A 17,286-nucleotide genomic window follows, 5' to 3' on the forward strand; every position below is an offset into this window, starting at 1 on the left:
TCTGCGAAGAGGACTATAGCCTCTGTATGAGGGGTGCTTAGACCGCTAGGCCACCAGAGCCCCGCAACAGATTTTTTTTTCATTTTTAAGTTATATTTTTTTGGCCTTTTTTCCTTTATTTGATAGGACAGCTGAAGAGAGACAGGAAATGCGGGGAGTAGAGAGCGGGAGAAGACATGCAGGAAATGGTCGACCAGCCGGGAATCAAACCAGCAACCCCTGCGACGGGGACTATAGCCTCTGTATGTGGGGCGCTTAGACCGCTAGGCCACCAGCGACCCGCAACAGATTTTTTTTTAAAGAAAATGAACGCTACCATCTAAAAATTGCGAATGCCCTCCCACCACAACAATCATTTCCTAATACTGTATGCATAGACAGCATGCTATTTCTATCATTGACACACCTCAAACTGTACGCATTAATTACTAATTCCATTAGAAGTTGGTTAGTCATGAGTTGCTTTAATGAAGGTAACAATAACACATGAAGGTGTGACAGTAGCAGTCTGTTAGCCAGTCACAGCTGAGCCGACCCTTGTTGGCCTGCAACAGAAACCGAAGGCAGCCAAACTTTGTTTAAACTCTTGACTCAGAGAGTGTCAGGTGGTCCCCTCTAAGGCTGAGGAATGACCTCTGACCTTGTGACTAGGACTTCAGCATGAATGGATTAACAGTGGCATGAGACAAACAACGTACACACTGAGAGGAAGATCCCATTTGCTTATCATGTCCCGGTTTAAACTGCTCCTGGTGATTACTTTGACAGCAGAGGTAGACAGAGAGACGAGACAAACACACACACACACACACACACACACACACACACACACACACACACACACACACACACACACACTCAAGTCACTATGTCCTTTCTTCAATGTCAGTCTACCGGTAAATAGGGGCCCCTCTTTGTGCCCCTCACCAGTAACATGATCCATCTCCGACCTGGGGTTAGACCAGGAATCCTGACCCACAGTAGTAGAAGACAAAGTTGGAAGGCAGTTCAATTTTAACACGCAAACTATAAGATTCTATAGTTACCATTACTTTAAGGCTGATCAAATACTGCAAAGTTAGCATTAGGTTACTTCAAAATGAGGTTAAACCCTCACTACACCTAGTACCATGTGATTACAACCATGTAAAATGAAGTATGCAGAACACTACCGCACACCTCTATACATCCATTGTTTGTTGCAACATGTATGTAACACTTCTTCCCCAGCTCTACTGTATTATGTCATATTCAAAACAGGTGTTTGCGAGGAAAGAGTTACGGTCACGGACTCAGAGCTTCTGTACACCCAGCGCTGGCCTTGGGGCAATGTGGGAGCTGGCAAACACAGATCAGCAAAGCAAGTAACACACCGCATTCCAGTCTGCTCGCTCACACCTCCACCGAATGAATGGTTTAAACTGAGCTAACCTTTATAAAAGGAATTCCCAGCCCCACCTTAGGACTACGCCGAAGCTTCAACAGGTAGAGAACAGAGGAGTAGTCGAGTCATGCCTTGTGTTAAAACAAGGGATTAGCTCAACGTCTGTTCACTGTCATGTTTGGGGTGTCTCCTTAACACTGCCTGGTGGATCAACAACAGTCTGTGTATGTTTAATCTATCGCTCATCATACAGCACATTCACTTGTGTCTGGGAGCTGTCTGCTCGGCTTTGTTATCATCTCCCTGCAACCACTTTTTGAATCTGTGTGTGTGTGAGACAGATAGTGTGAGTCAGACCTGATGGGCTGAAAATAATATCAGGAAGGACAGTAAAAAAAGAAGCAAAAGCCAGTGACTCAGAAGTTGAATCCTGCTTTAAAAACAATGAGGAATTTGGGTTTGTCTTTGGAATCCAACTCTGCAACATATTTGGTCAGTAAGTTAGATAAACAAAGACGCCATACAGTGAATCAATGGGATACTTGATGACCCCTGTATGTTGATAATAAAGAATATATAAGTCCTCATAACAATCTATTAGAGGAATAACCAAGCGGATATGCATCACTTAAAGGCTTGGTGTGTATAAGAGCAGACAAAATCACAGGCCTATACATATCAGTGTTCTCAACAGGCGCCATATACAAGACAAAGTCTGAGTTAATATGTAACCACTGTGTTTGAGACTACACCAGGTAGCTTTACAAGAGCAACCAAACAGATCCCTAAACAATTAGAGTCAGCACAGGCTGCAGCAAAAGGGGTATTGATTTTCCATTTATCTTCAACTCTGTTTCAAACAGCAAGAAGCAGCAGCAGGGGGAACAGGTCGTAATGCCTCCTGTGATCTTTGTGTCCCTTTGAAGACCTCCACAGATGGTGAGAGCACGTCTAGAGGAAATCCATCATTTCTGTCAGGAGGACTCAACGTCCACAATTACCATAAGTTTGAATCATGACACAGGCAGCCATGTGTTGGAGACACCAGGCAGTCACTCCTCTCTTTTCTTTGGCTGGATGAAGAGTGACAGTCACCTTGGACCTGACCAGCATCTCTCTAAAGGAAAGGCTTTTATTTTGACAGGGCAGCAACAAGTCAAGTCATATTTTACAAATTAAAACACACTTTTCATTATGGATTTCATATTATCCTTATGTTGTAGGCTACAGTGGATCACCAGTGTTATTAAAGTAGTACACATTCAAGTGTACATCTAAATTAAAAGTTGACATTGACTCCTTTGCTTTTACAACAATATTACTGCAGTAAATGCTTTTAAAAGCAGACTGAAGGCTCTTGAGGAAGATGCTTCAGTTTGTAGATGCTTTGACTGATGACTTTTGTTTTGAAACCCATGATATGATGTAATGTTTTAGAATTATGTGTTTATCTGTAACTTTTCTAGAATATGCTGCTGCTGATCTTGGCCAGGACACACTTGGAAAATAGATTTTTGGTCTTCTCTTGGTTAAATAAAATAAAATACAATAAAATAAAGCAGTACCTTAACTATAAAGAGAAAATAAATAATGTCCACTCTCCAGGCTCTCAGTCTGCACACCATCACCAAGTTCACAGCACTTTAAACTTACGGATTTTGACGTTTTTGGGATCCAACTTGCGGACTTCACATTGCAGACCTTGCAGTCGCCCCTGAATTCTGCAGGACCGTCTGAACACCATCCCAGCCTCCATCTCGATTCCCAGGAAGATGTCGCTGGCATGTCGAGAAAGGTCGGAAAGTTGGTGAATTATGTTCGTAAATGTGTGACAGGTAACCTCATCCAGCGACGAGAATAAAACAGGTTTCCTCAGTTTGCGTTTCCCGGTTCCATCCACCGCCGGTCTCCTGCCATCTCTCGCCGGTAACCGACTCACACGCCGCGGCTCGATGCTCCTCTGATGGAAGGGCATATTTATTTCATACTAATAACTCCCAGCAAGAAGCGAAAACTGTTCCAGCGAGTACAAACTTAAAGCTTCAGCATACATCCAGCACGCATTGCCTCTGTGTGGCTGCGTAATCCTTCAATCCCGCCATATTTTTGTTTTTCAAAGCATGGGACTTTGTGCTGCTGTATACTGAAGACGTTGCCTCCTAAAGTCTATTCAAATTCAAGCAGACAAGAGCACAAGGCTGGAGAGAAAAAAACACAAGGAAAAGTAGGAAGAGTACACAGAAAAACCTGGAGAATACTACAACCACCTGTAGAAGCTGGACCCGGAGTCACGCACACACAAGAAGAGACTTCACCTGACTCTTCCAAGTCAGCGGGTCGGTCTGAGGTAAAACCTGGACTGGAGTTCCTCCATTCTGAAGCGGAGTGACTGAGGCAACTACAAAAAAAATAAGATAAGATAAGATATTACTTTATTGATCCCCGGGGGGGAATTCAGTTGTTACAGGAACCCAGACATAAGTACAATCAAGAATAAGTAAAAATAAGTAAAAATAAAAATAAGTAAAAATAAAAATAGATAAATAAAGCTAGAATATAATTTAGATATATACAATGTTACAAATGGAATTTAAATTAAATAGAAGTAATTACAGGCAGTATTACAAAAAAAAATCAGTAGTGACAGGTTGACATGGTGTGATTATGGTTGGTAATGACAAATTAAGCAATAAATACAAATAATATGGGTATGTAATATGACCATGAGTTGTAGTTAGAATAATTATGTAATATAACATAATATAATAATAATATGGCAAGATAATTATAATACAGTATATTATGCATTATAATTCCAGCAGCAGTCAAGAGAGAGAGTTCGGTTGAGATGATGGAGTGTGACAAATGATACAATGGGATAGAATCAGAGGTGTCAAAAGTATTCACATAAATTACTCAAGTAGAAGTATAAATACTAGGGTTTAAAAAGACTTCTGTAGAAGTTGAAGTTCTCCAAGCAGAATTCTATATTTTTATTTATTTTATTATTTAACTCTCACCTACATATACTTTTAATTTAAAACTACCTCATGTTCATGTCAGCATCTTTGCACTACTCACCACTGCACTATTATCATATATTATTTTTAGCCTGTACACATTAGTCATGCCTATTTGTTATTCTTTTGTGTTTACAGTTGATGTATTGTTGTAATTATTATTCTATTTATATATGTATTTATTTTCTATGCCTTATTCTTATGCCTTTGTACAAAGAGAGCACGGTTTACCAAAGACAAGTTCCTTGTGTGTTCAAGCGTACCTGGCCAATAAAGCTGATTCTGATTCTGATTCTGAAGTATCAGCTCAAGCTTTTTACTCAAGTAAAAGTGTAAAAGTACAGGTTTCAAAATCACTTTACTCCAAATATGAGTCAAGAAATGTGTTTTAGCAATTGCAAAAAATACTGTGATAGCAGCATGTACGTTGTCACTGACGGCACTCATATTTAGAAAACATGTAAACCATGTCCTTCTGGGTCAAAGGATAGACCAGTCCAATCAGCGGCGAGACATGTCGACCAAGAGTACCTACTTTTTCCGGTTTGGTTAATGTCGTTGTGTTTTTTGAATTGCCGTAGGGTTTTCTGAATTGCCGTAGTGTTTTCTGATTTGCTGTTGTGTTTTCTGATTTGCTGTTGTGTTTTTTCAGTTTTCTGATTTGCTGTTGTGTTTGTTGTGTTTTCTGATTTGCCGTTGTGTTTGTTGTGTTTTCTTAATTGCCATAGTGTTTTCTGAATTGCCATAGTGTTTGTTGTGTTTTCTGATTTGCTGTTGTGATTTCTGATTTGCCGTTGTGATTTGCACTTCAGGGCCACCGTAGTTATTGGATCCAAATTCTGAACCAATAAACCCCAGAACAAAGTTGTTTGGGACTTTTGATAACAATTTTAATCCCATTCTGTTGAGAAATTCCGTTCAAATGACCTGTTCATGAATACTGTGTCATTATTTTCCCAAATTAAATTAGTTTTACCTTGCTTAGATTACGTTAGCAATGGTGTTTGGATCATTTAGCCAACCGGCTAACTGGTTAACTATGGTGAGAAGTTCACCGTACTAACACACTGAGTTCGTGTGCTTACTTTTTTTTGTTCCTATTTCTGGTGACTTATGGAAAGCTCTTAAAATTGACCTTTTTATAGTTATTTGGCTTATAACCCGAGAAACACCTGAATGGCTTTTGAAAGGTTAAGCTAATGTTAGTCAAAACCCCCCAAAAATACGCATTTAAACGCTGTTAGGTTATAATTTGTGGGCAGTGCCTTTACTTCAGACAAAGGACACATCAGTTGTTTGCTCATTCCTTTTAAAACGGCCTCTGCACAGAACATTGTCTGGACATTTGTCTGTGATTTATCTCCTCTCTGTGTTTGACTTACAAGGTATGCTTCTCCAAGGCCTGCTGGGTCAACCCCAGTCCACCGCTACCTGACACTCCCCACTATTGCTCCCTCACCATTAGAACATATGTTAACACAGTTCTTAAAAGTCTCTCAATTTCCACTTTGCAATGTCTCTGTTGTATTGTATGCGCCCCCTGCTGTCATCAAGTGAACACAATACATTAAAGAGTGTCTCTTTGTAACATTAAATCATTTTCCTATTCCAATATGTTGTAATATCTAACAGTGATTTCCTCTCCTTCACCTCCAGCTGCCCTCTGGAGTGCTGCTGTCCCTTCTGGTTGAACAAAGTGACATCCCATGAGCAATATGGAATAACTGAATACTTAAATTGTACTGATATGCATGAGTAATATTCACACTTTTCCTTCCCTCGGTACAAAATGTGTTGGACAGTAAAGTAGCATGAGAATGACACATTTACCACTAATGGAAAAAGGAACAAACTAATGTTGATGGTGTTAAAAAGGCTAATCTGTTGAATCCTACTCCTCTGGAAATCCTCCAAACCTCCTTCTTTATCATTCTGACTTAATGGCAGTGTCATTTCTCAAATTGGAGAAGATTAGTCTAACAGTGAAGGGTGGTTCTAAGAATTTTTTTAAAAATTGAATTGTTTTCTTGAATATTTTCACTCATTGCCAGTCTTTCCTCTAACCTAGACCCCCCAACTTCTCTCTTTCTTTCTTTCTTTCTTTCTTTTATTTTTATTTTTAAATTTTTTATTAATTTTTGTTTGTTTATTGCATCAGTTCCATTGCCATTTATCCATTTGGTGACTACTCTATTTAGAACAATGTATCTGATAATGTTGCAGAGGGAAATTGATTTATGATCATTTTCTTTGAATGCAGAGACAATGTCCATTGTTTTGTTAGGGGAAAAAAAAAAGATAGGCATTGTATATCTTGAATTGACATCACTGTATTTTGCTCTGATTGTGTCCCTAATAAAACGTCCCTAATCTTGGGGTCTTCCAATCCAAACATCACACCATTTTCTTGTAGTTTAGATGTAACATAATTAATTTATAAGAGGTCTTCTAATAAGTTGATAGTTTCTGCTGGGAAAGAAGACAAACTATACCTTGCTTTAATAAGCAAGGTGTATGAAATTAAACTAACGATGATCCATTCACAATTCAGTCCAATTGTGCAGCTTTAATGAGGGTCATTGATTGCACCTGTTTTTCTGCTTTGATCCATCAAAGTGGATGCTCAGAAAAAGGATACCATGGCCAGCATTAGCAATTCTTTTATTTATGAGGCAGTGAATTAAAGGTGAGATCATATAGAATCTAAGAAATGAAAACAGAAAGTACACACATTGCCCAATTCTAGAGATGAACATAAGTTTAATCAAGATTAAATATATGCCCAAAAAAAGATCTTGCAACTCACATGAGATCCAAACAGGTCAAAACAATACAAAAAGATGAGCTTTTCTGTTTTACATCTCCTACGAGTTTTGGACTTTCATTTGGGGGTAAAATGTATACTTAAATCTCCTTCACCATATTTTACAGTGCATTGATTCTCCAAAAAAAACATAGCCTTCTCCACATCTAAAACCCATACATAAACTCATTCATAGAATTATTTACACACAAGGCTTGAACATGTCTGCTCATAACCATTTGGTGAGCAGTAGAAACAAAAATATATCAGGACATGTGGGGATTTTTTCTAAACTTGTGACGTTTTGTTAAACAAAATCATTGTACTGAAAGGAGGCAGGAGTGGCCTATAATTAAATAACATGATGAATTAACACTCAACAAGATCAATGACTGGTTACTCAACTTGCAAGTTATTCCACCTTGGTGTCTTTAAAGTTCGGTTGCATACACACATAAAGAACAACTACAAACTCAATGATTGATTAAGTGAAACCAAATGTGTGTAACGCCTACTGAACACAATGCTCATGATGCACCTGGGTGTTTTGTACTGAAAGCATGTGAAACTGAACAACGGATTTAAATAATGGCAATAAATTTAAAAGTTGAACACACTTAGGATGTCACAACTGAATTAGTAAGCAACCACACCAGCAAGAACACAAAAACAAGTCTACATCTTCTCACTTTATTCATGTTAACTTAAATATGAGATGACAAACGAATTCATCCAAAACAGGAAGAAAAAACTGAACAGTATCCAACACTGTTTTTTGTGTAAAGGATGTTTGAGGCATGTGATCTGCAGAGATGTAACAGTGTGTTAAGACCACCAAATATGACATTTTTTATAATTGTTTTGTGTCTGCTCAATTCCCAGGTAATATGAATACACATCTTTTTAAATACTGGCTTTTATTATTTCACTTTCGTAGTTGAGCAAAGAGAGTGCATAATTTATACTATGCCATGAGGAATAACTTCAGATCAGGGACACGTTTGGAGGCAACTTCCTGTCAGTAAAACAATAGGAATAGGAAACAGCAACAAACAGATGAAATCATCTGTTCTAGAGAGAGAAACAAATATTTATTCATTCTTTGTTGTTCTTATTTTCTGAAAGCAAGAAGGCAAACAAGTTTTCCATTGACATGTTATATTTATACTTGCTTCTTCATTTGGAGTTCATCCTAAACCATGTCTTTCATAACTTAAGCAAGCAATAAAAATAAAATAAACTGCTCCCAGTTCACTGTGACAATCAGATTGTTTAAAGAAATAAAGGAGAAATATAATTTTATGTGTAGGTAAAAGGACAAAGGCGCCCTCTTACCACTAAACACTCTTAGCTCTTTATCTATGCATGGTCTCTTGGAAGGAAAATAACAGCCGACTGTTTCACCAACAAAAAGGATGATGATGATGATGTTTGTCTCAGATGGTGTTTAAAATGTATCAGTGAGACTTGGTTAAGACCAGAAGCTCTCTTTGTAACAGAGGCATTGTGTTATAAAGATAATTTGCAGTATAATTTAATTTTCAACATTGTGTTCTTTGTGGAATAAACAGCCACCAAAACAGGAAACGTTGGCTCACAGAGTAGTCGGAACTCATCGCCGGGGTTTCCTCTCACAGCTCTGAAAAGCGTCACTCAGGGCACGAGCAGCCACAAGGCCACATTGGACAGTGTCGGGCTGGAGCGGTGACAGAAAGAGGAGCCCAGGGTGAAGAGTGGTAAAAATACAACATGAGAGCTAAAGTCCTACAGCTTGGTCTATGTGAGCGCAGCAAAGGACAGGCGGTGAATATACAACAGAATACACACTCCTCTTCCAAAGGCTCGGCGACAGGCTCTAGCATGGGTGTATGTTGGGACACGGATACACATACACACAAGTTAGTCCAGTCTCCAAACTGAGGCTCCAGATGTGTCTCTTTGTCACCCTCTGGTGGTTTTTGTCCAGAATACATCTGGTATCATTCTTTCTCACATACATACACATACAGGCTGTCATCGCACAAATCTCCACCTACATACACACACACACACACATATATGAACATACACTCCTTGGCTCCCCCTGTGTCTGTTTTCAGGCTTATCTGGTGTAGTAGACTCTGTAGTAAACACTCTTGGAGCGCCAGAGTGAATAGGAGTTGTCGAACTTGAGCAGGTAGACTCCGCGGCCGGGGTACTGATGGCTGCCGGCGTACACCTCCTCGTGACAGTCCCGCCGGTACACCGGTACAATCTCATCCACCTGGGGCTTCCCCGCCTCTTTCTTTGCTTTCTCCTCCTCATTAGGAGGCTCACCTGTGGACATGACAGGGACAGGAGTGTCAAAGAAAGCTCATTGGATCAGATTTACTAAACTTGTGCAATCACATCATTTAGCCTTGAGGGTAAAATTAGAATTAGAGTCATATATATTTCAATCATTTAAGTATAATATGAAGAGTTCATTTGCAAACAGATAACTCAATTTTACAAATTTAAAAAAATGTTTCAACAATTTATTTTCTATTACTAGCTTTAGGTTTTATCAATCAACTGAAGTTGGGTGGCTTTGACGAAGTCAAAATGACATTACTAATCAGAGGTATCTTAATAATGTAACTTTATTAAAAATCTATATTAAAAATAAATTTGTTTTTTGAAAATTTATAAAAACGGAGATATCTGTTTTTGCAAATGAACTTTTCATATATATTAAACATTTTCTACAGAGATAAATCATTTTATTCTTTTGAATAATTTCCCATAATTCACTGAGAATTAAAACCATCATATATAGCCTCAAGTTACACAATCATAAAGCACTTTCACGATTAGGGTGTCCTTCTTGTCAGGTCAAGTTGTGAACAAAAAGAACTCTTTCAAACAAGAGCTGATAATAGCAAAATTTCAGGAGCAGGGCCACACCCAAACTGCGCCTCTTCCGTTTTCCCTGACCTGAGCATTTCCTCCTTTCTCGCTCTTGTTTCCGCATCCCTCCCTCCCTCCCTTCCCATTCTTCTTCTCCTCCTCTCCTCCTTATCCATAGGGCCCTGAGGGGGTTCGCCGCTTTGGGTGCTATGGCGGATCCCCTACAAAGCTTCCCCAAAGCGACTACGAGTTCAAAAATCGATCAATACAATAATCCGTAATCAATAAACTATCTTTCAAATCTCATTCTATTGTTGGTGTAGTCCTTGCTAGTGAAATATGAAGAATAACAAAATGTGACTACATCTCTGGTGAAAGGAGACAGTGTTGTTACACTACATATAAATACTGACCTGCGACTCCAGCAGACATTCAGGAAAAAAATTCAGAGAGGCTGGCATACTGCCAACAGTTGATTTCAACAGTTAATCTGACTATTACAATTAAACAATTACACTGCAAGATGTCTGTCGTCATCTTGTCAGCATGATGCCAGAGTCAATTACAGACTTCTCTGCCCCTTGGGGTACTTTCAGATGTTTAGCTGTGGAGTAGGCAAGCTGTAGAGTAAAACTTTGTATCTAATTAATCATCTCCTGGTGGTCGGAGGACTGAATCAATGACACGAATCAAGGTAACAGGTTTCTTCTCAAGGCGACACCTTCTGCTATCAGTCACAATATCATAATATCAAAGAGAGAAGACTATTCTCAAGGAGTAGCTAGTCCAATTTGCTGCACAGTAACAGATGAGCCAAGCCTTCCCACAAACCCATACCATCCATCACAGGAAGTAAACTGATATTTTAAATCAGATCTCCAGCAGTTGCCTTTTCTTTTAAAGACCGTAATGTGGCCGTGTCTGCAGAAACACTGAGAGCATATGACTCTGTCCACTTCTCACCTTCCTCATCCTCATCCTCGTCGCTGGACTCCGACACGTGCACACTGACCGAAGCAGAGGCGGCATCCGTCCACTCGAAGAAGACTCCGAAGCCGATGTCATAATAGTCCGTTGCAAACTCCCAGAACAGGTAAGAACCCTCTTCATGGGTGGGCACCCGCACCGTAACCACCTCACCACGCCCCACTGTGATCACGCTGTCTGCGTCCTGACGGATTTTCTCCTTGAAGTCCTTGATCTGTGGCCGTGTCCACATAGAGGGAGCGGCTATGACTGGTGGAGAGTCCGCTGTGATCAAAGAATGTAAATCTTATTACAAATTCCTTATGCAGCTTTCAAAGGTTTGCATGTGGGGAAGAATTTGAATATTTCATAGCAGCAAACAGAGAAAAAAACATTACTGGCTCAGCAACAAGGCCAGCCGTGTTCTCTGTTTATGAGAGTTTAAAAAAAAAAAAGTAGGCATGCATGCAGCATAGAGTTTTTTTTTGATATCCATCTAACCCTCAATCTTTCCTCATAACATTATTAGAGGAGTAAACAGATGGCCTCTGGATTAATTTGGCTCAGGATGTATGTTTTGGAATCATACCAAGGCCTTGTTCACTTCTGATGTGAGTGCTTACTCTTCTGTGTGCTGCAGTGTGTGTGCTTTGAATGATACCTAAACCAGTAGACTATCATGTATCACTTGTTCCACTCCTCTCCTCCCTGCCCTCCAGGTCACATCAACAAGGACACAGCAGATAAGAATCAGGTTCCAGGTCTTGGTAAAAGGCTTTGTTTGTTTAAAAAGAAAGCTTCCCCCCCTTCTACCCTGGAGCCATGAGCTACATTAGAGGCAAAGTGTAGTATCTCTCTGAACACAGTCAACTACTGTGGTTTAGTTTCTTAACTAGACAATCACATCAACAAGCCCACTAACCTAATAAAGGCCCGTTCTCTGAGACCTCCTCTGCCGGTTCTGGTTCTGGCTCCCGGTCCATGCTCTCCGAGTAAGAGTCTGACTGGCCTCCGTTGACTGTCGGTACCTCCTCGCCTGCAGGTGGTGAAGCTGCGCACAGCGGCCCTGCTGCTGAGGCAGCGACCGGTTCTCCACTGTTGAAGCTGTTAGATTCCAGAGTGCCCTGCACCATGGAATCAGCCTGCTGCTGCTGCTTCTGTAAGGCTGCCTGGAATGAAAAGAAGAGCATTTTAAAAGACTTAAAAAACACACTAATGACAGAAAATACTGCCTGAAGGAAGGAGCACAGACTCCTGTGTTTATATACAGATGAGCTAAAAGTGTTATCTGTTATCATTATTCAGGCGTTTCTCCTTTCATCCTCAGTTAAGTTGAAGTGTCAGATTTTTTGTAAAGGTCTTTGAAGTAGCATTTTGGCTTTTTTGAATCCTCAACTCTACAGATTTGCTTCCAATGAGACTCCTCAGGCCATCTAAGTGTCAAAGTTAACAACTGCACTGAAGGAAGCTTTTAAGACACAAACACTTTGAAATGTTACATAACCATTCCCTAAATAGCACCAATCTTATTTGTTTCTATTTAGAGCTTCCAGGGTGACTTGGTCCTGTCTTTCTGATATCTTTATACCCAATTCATATGCTTCAAACTTCCCTGTTTACTGCAAATCAATAACAATAGGTCCTTCTCTCGGTGCACCTTACCTGTTGCTGGGCCAGCTGGACCTGGTAGAGCTGTTGCATGTACTGCTGGTAGTGCTGTTCCTGGAGCTGACGGATGAGGCCCAGCTGTTGCTCCGGGCTGTTTGGGTACTGTTGAGCAGCGTACTGCTGGAACTGCACAGCTGTCTGCGCATTCAGTGCCGCCATTATTTGTTGTCTAGAAGAAAGAAAAACACAGGAGGCAAATCGTAAGGACAGAAAATGAAGATGAGGCAATGGTGGACACATGAAGAGAAGGGACCAGACATTGATTCAAACACACGTACTTCTGCTGTTCAACCCGTAGCCTCTCTTCCTCTAACTGTCTCCTCTCCTCCTCCTCTCTCCTAAGCCTCTCCTCTTCCTCCAGCCTCCGTCTCTCCTCCTCTTGCCTTTGCCTCTCCCTCTCCTCCTCCTCCAGTCGTTGGCGCTCCTCTTCTTCTTTCCTGAGGAGCAGCACCATAAACAGAAGGACTTGAGATTGAGCACAAATGGTCAAATTCAGTAAACAACTTCTCACACCATCTGTCAGTGAGTGTACAATATTTCCTCTGCTGCGTCACAGGTTCCGCATGTAGGACAGAGTGAACCGAGTCTGTATTTAGAAATGTAGCAGAGGGATCTCTCTGCAGGGAACTGATGGGAGATCATTGTACCTTTTCCTCTCCTGCTCCTCCCTTTCGATCTTGTGTGAGGTGACGTAGGGAGCAAAGAGGTTACAGCACTTGTTCAGCAGTTTGACAAACTCCACCATGGCTTCTTCCTTCTCCATGTTGCCCAGGGAGGCCCACTCTTTCCTGCAAACAGAATGAGAATGGAGGTGAAGGTGGACTGTAGAGGCAGCTGACTGAAATTAGACTCATCCATGAAGTGATTGTTTTGCAACTATTTTAAGGAACAAAACTAAAAAGAGAGGACCATGTGCCATCTTTGACAAACAAAACTAACATTCTAGCATTTCAGTAAGAACTTTAAATGTGTGAAATTACTGATTCTTTAACAAATGTAAAATAATAACTGTAGGCCTAACAACATTGAGGATAGGCCTTAGGTTTCATTCATTTCTGATACAGTAAAAGGTAAATAATGAAAGGAAGGACACAGGTGTGCGCATTTCTTAAAAGCAAAACTTCCTGCTGTCTAACACCGTTCAAAGGTCACACAAATGCAGATGTCTGCAGGAAGGGGTTACCTGCGGTCATTGCCTAGGACATCAAAGAAGCCGACCTCCGGTGAAGCATCTGGATTATAAGGGCCCAGTAACACCTGTTTGTGCAGAGCCACCAATCGAAGCTTCTCCTCGTAGGTGGGGTGGAAGGCCTTGCCATCTTTATCTGAGAGCAGCAGAGTGAAAGAGTTTATTAGTCTATTAATGCAAAGCTAATACTACAACACACATTTCAGGAGGATATACACAAGGGTTTCATATTCCAAGATTATAAAACCTATAGACACTCACTGTAACCTACTAAGGTTACGTCCCTGCAAGATCACTTTAAATCCTCTGAAACCTTTTACATACAAGGTGAGGCAGGAATCAAATCCTTGTTTACAAGTTGCGCAACTGGACCAAACCCTGACTAACTAGAAGTGCAACGCACAGATTACTAAGGCAATCAAGGCCCAAACCTGTTTGCACTAACACTAGAAGAGTGTCCAGGGCTTTACATTGCTAGCCTGTGTTGACTGAACCTGAAACGACCTTTGTTGAGCAGGATACACAAAAACTGCACAGCTTGGCTTGCTTCTTCTCGTGTATCACTGAAGCTGGACAGGTGAGGTTTGATCTTGAAGCCACGTTACAGTGTCAACACAGATGTTCAATGCATTCTCATAAGGTGACATATCCATTCTGACGAGAGCCTTTCGAGCCTGTATGCCTGGATATTCAAATCATCCCCTCGCATATTGTCCTGTATTTCCTGTTGGAGTGGCAGCACCTAAGGGAGTGCTGTGTATTTAAAGAGGCAAAGTCAGAGGCTGTTACACACGCTAGTGGTCGCACAATTCTGCGAGTCCCGATAACGTGGCTTTGCAGCAGAGCTATAAACTGGTTTTGAGGACATAAAGCTCTCTGACAACAAACCGGTTTAGCCTTAGAGGTGGCCTAGTGAGGGACCGTGCAGCGTGAACATTATTCAGCAGGAGCAGGGCGTGTGTAGCTCACAAACAAATCATTATAAGTCCATACAGTAGACGGTAGAAATGCACCTTTAAATGTACCCAGAGTCAAATTAAAGTCTGGTGAAGGGGCCTTTAAGGTGCATTTCGACCAAAAGTTTCAGGGTCTTTTAGCCCCCAGAACTACTTTCCCTGGAACCAAAAGGTTCCTGTGCCCCCATAGTTGTCTGCGTTTTGACCGCGGGCTGAAGTCCCAGGTAGATTGTGCAAATCAGGCCAGTGACGTATGGAGAAAAAAATGTAATCATATTTTGAAATCTTAAAAAACTAAACTAGTATGCATTCCCAGGAACTACCTCTGTGTTTCAATAACTGTGTAAACTCCACAAACACTGTTACGTTCAACTGAAAGTCCTGGGACCTTTTAAAAGTACTACCCCCAAAGCAGGAGCTTTTCAGGGGGGAGATTAACTACCCCTGAACTAAATTTAGACCCTGGAAATGCATGTAGTTCAGGGGTAAAGTCCCTAGTTCCGGGCTAAAGTTCCTGCGGTCGAAAAACACCTAACAATGGAGGTAGAGGAACCTTTTAGTTCCGGGGAAAAGTAGTTCTGGGGGCTAAAAGACCCCAGAACTCTCGGTGGAAATGCACCTTTATATGTACCCAGAGTCAAATCAAAGTCCGATGAAGGGGCCTTTAGTTACTGTGGTCCATCTTTTTGGAACAAACTCCCCGCTGACCTCAGGTCCATCACAACTGTCTCCACTTTTAAAAAGAAAGACTCAAAAAGTATTTATTTTCCAAAGTATATGAATGATATAATGAGGGTTGTGACTGGATGCATGTGCAGAAACACTTGCTGTTTGTCTGATTGCTGTGTCTGATGTTAGTGGGTGTATCTATTGTTTATCAAAGTTTTTATTTATTCTATTATGTTTGTAATTCTCCATGTAAAGCACATTGAACTTACGTGTAATGAAACGTGCTTTGTAGATAAAATTGCTCTTTCCACCCTTCAGCTAGGATGGCTGGCTCCTCACAGTGCGACTCTGTCATCAGCTGATGGAGCAGGCTCATGGCTAACAGACTCATGACAAGCCAAACACACAGACAGGTGCACAGCAGGGACATAAGGAGGCACATAGTGACATGCTCTCGTGGTGGTTTCACCCTTTAATGGCTGGCTAACAGCCTGGCTTCTCGTTAGCTCTGAAGCTAATGTTGCGGCTGACAGCAGTACTATCCAGGCGGTGACAGCTAACTGCTAATGTTAGCCTAGCGTCTGACGGTTTAACGGTCGGTTAGGATTCTAGACGTTACCGAACGTTAGATTTAAATGAGGAAAACAAACGGCTGGTACCTTTGAAGAATTTCAGACTCAACCCGTACAGCTCGAGCAGAGGAAAGCCCCATTTGCTCTCTATCGCAGATTTGGCTGACTCTCCATCTTCGTCTTCAGCGGTACCCGGCGTATCGGTCCCCGGTTCAGCGGGGCCGGGCTCCGGTTCTTCCACCGGGACCTGCTCCTCGCCCTCCGGGTCGGGACTAAGGGTGAGGCCATCGATGGAAACTTCGAGCCGGCTGGAAGTAGCGCTGTCGAGGTCGCCGCTCTGAACCTCTGTCGCCATCATGTAGACTGTCAGCTGAAGCAGCCACGTACCTACTTCCGCTCAGACTGGGCGGAAGTTCCGGGAGATTTTTCTGCGACGTGAAAACCAACTAAATAATGACGACGCTTTAACCCAGGGTGTAATTTTCAGAAAATACTCTTTATACTTCAAGTGACTGAGATTAAATCCACTCTTTTATAATTTAGCTGTGTTTTAAGAGGAAGCAGATAGATACCTGTCGGAATTGTGTCTGTTTGATAATTACTCTCGCTCACAAACCACAGAGGCAATGTTGTTCTTTTTTTGTATATTTTTTATTTATTGACATTTAACCTTATACACATGACACCAAAACAAATAACCAATAAAACAATAAAACACAGGGGGCAATTAAATGAACAGTAACACAAAACAACAGACAAACCAAAACAAGATCCACAACAGAACAGAAAAAAATTCAAATTAAAAAATAAAATAAAATAAAATCATTTAAAAAGAGGGACTTCTACAGATATCAACTCACTCCTCACACCGACAAGCTCAACCTCTATAATTTCATAATTTTTCTTCTTTAAATACATGTTAGCTGATGATATGTAGCTTTCCAGTGTTTTAAAATAAATTTCTTAAATACAATAGAGGACAAAAGAATAACCCAGCTTTGCGGATATCTGATATCTTGAAGGATGCAAATATAAATATTGAAATTAATTTCCACTGCCAAAACCTCAGACAACCAATGCTCTATTTCAAACTTTCTGAACTTTACTACATTTCCAAAATGCATGAATCAAGGCAATGTTGTTCTGAAAACGTATTTTGACGTAAAATCGTGACTAACGTAGAATTTATAG

At 40.9% G+C, this 17,286-nt stretch overlaps 2 protein-coding genes across 3 annotated transcripts in view; both read right to left on the bottom strand.

The window, feature by feature from the left end:
- The window catches only part of LOC117824577 (NHS-like protein 1), a 144,168-nt gene extending 138,294 nt beyond the window's left edge, over nucleotides 1–5,874 (bottom strand). Inside the window, 2 exon segments of the mRNA XM_034700110.1 lie at nucleotides 3,038–3,782; nucleotides 5,787–5,874. Coding sequence (XP_034556001.1) covers nucleotides 3,038–3,359 — 322 coding nt within the window. The 5' untranslated portion in view covers nucleotides 3,360–3,782; nucleotides 5,787–5,874.
- On the bottom strand, nucleotides 818–16,506 carry acbd3 (acyl-Coenzyme A binding domain containing 3). Of its 2 annotated transcripts, XR_004633587.1 has the most exons (9): nucleotides 16,183–16,503; nucleotides 13,893–14,034; nucleotides 13,357–13,497; nucleotides 12,988–13,146; nucleotides 12,704–12,878; nucleotides 11,964–12,210; nucleotides 11,039–11,326; nucleotides 9,246–9,523; nucleotides 818–858 (listed from the first exon to the last, which is right to left on the bottom strand). XR_004633587.1 is itself a non-coding variant. In XM_034699909.1 (8 exons), the coding sequence occupies exons 1-8, from the start codon at nucleotides 16,451–16,453 to the stop codon at nucleotides 9,309–9,311; spliced, it is 1,638 nt and encodes a 545-aa protein (XP_034555800.1). In that variant the 5' UTR covers nucleotides 16,454–16,506; the 3' UTR covers nucleotides 7,145–9,308. The 2 variants fall into 2 exon arrangements, 1 of the variants encoding a protein (XP_034555800.1); XM_034699909.1 differs by lacking the exon at nucleotides 818–858 and having other exon boundaries at nucleotides 7,145–9,523; nucleotides 16,183–16,506.
- Nucleotides 16,507–17,286: the final 780 nt, after the last annotated feature.

Source organism: Notolabrus celidotus, chromosome 13 (genome assembly GCF_009762535.1).
Source record: "Notolabrus celidotus isolate fNotCel1 chromosome 13, fNotCel1.pri, whole genome shotgun sequence".
NCBI classification, from domain to species: Eukaryota; Metazoa; Chordata; class Actinopteri; order Labriformes; family Labridae; genus Notolabrus; species Notolabrus celidotus.

Excerpts from the sequence above, each read along its gene's own strand:
- acbd3 (XM_034699909.1), bottom strand. The coding sequence starts at position 16,453 with ATGATGGCGACAGAGGTTCAGAGCGGCGACCTCGACAGCGCTACTTCC. Across the intron at positions 11,327-11,963 it reads AGAGAACGGGCCTTTATTAG|CGGACTCTCCACCAGTCATA; the intron begins GTTAGTGGGCTT and ends CTTTGATCACAG. Across the intron at positions 9,524-11,038 it reads CGAGGATGAGGATGAGGAAG|GTGAGCCTCCTAATGAGGAG; the intron begins GTGAGAAGTGGA and ends TCATGTCCACAG.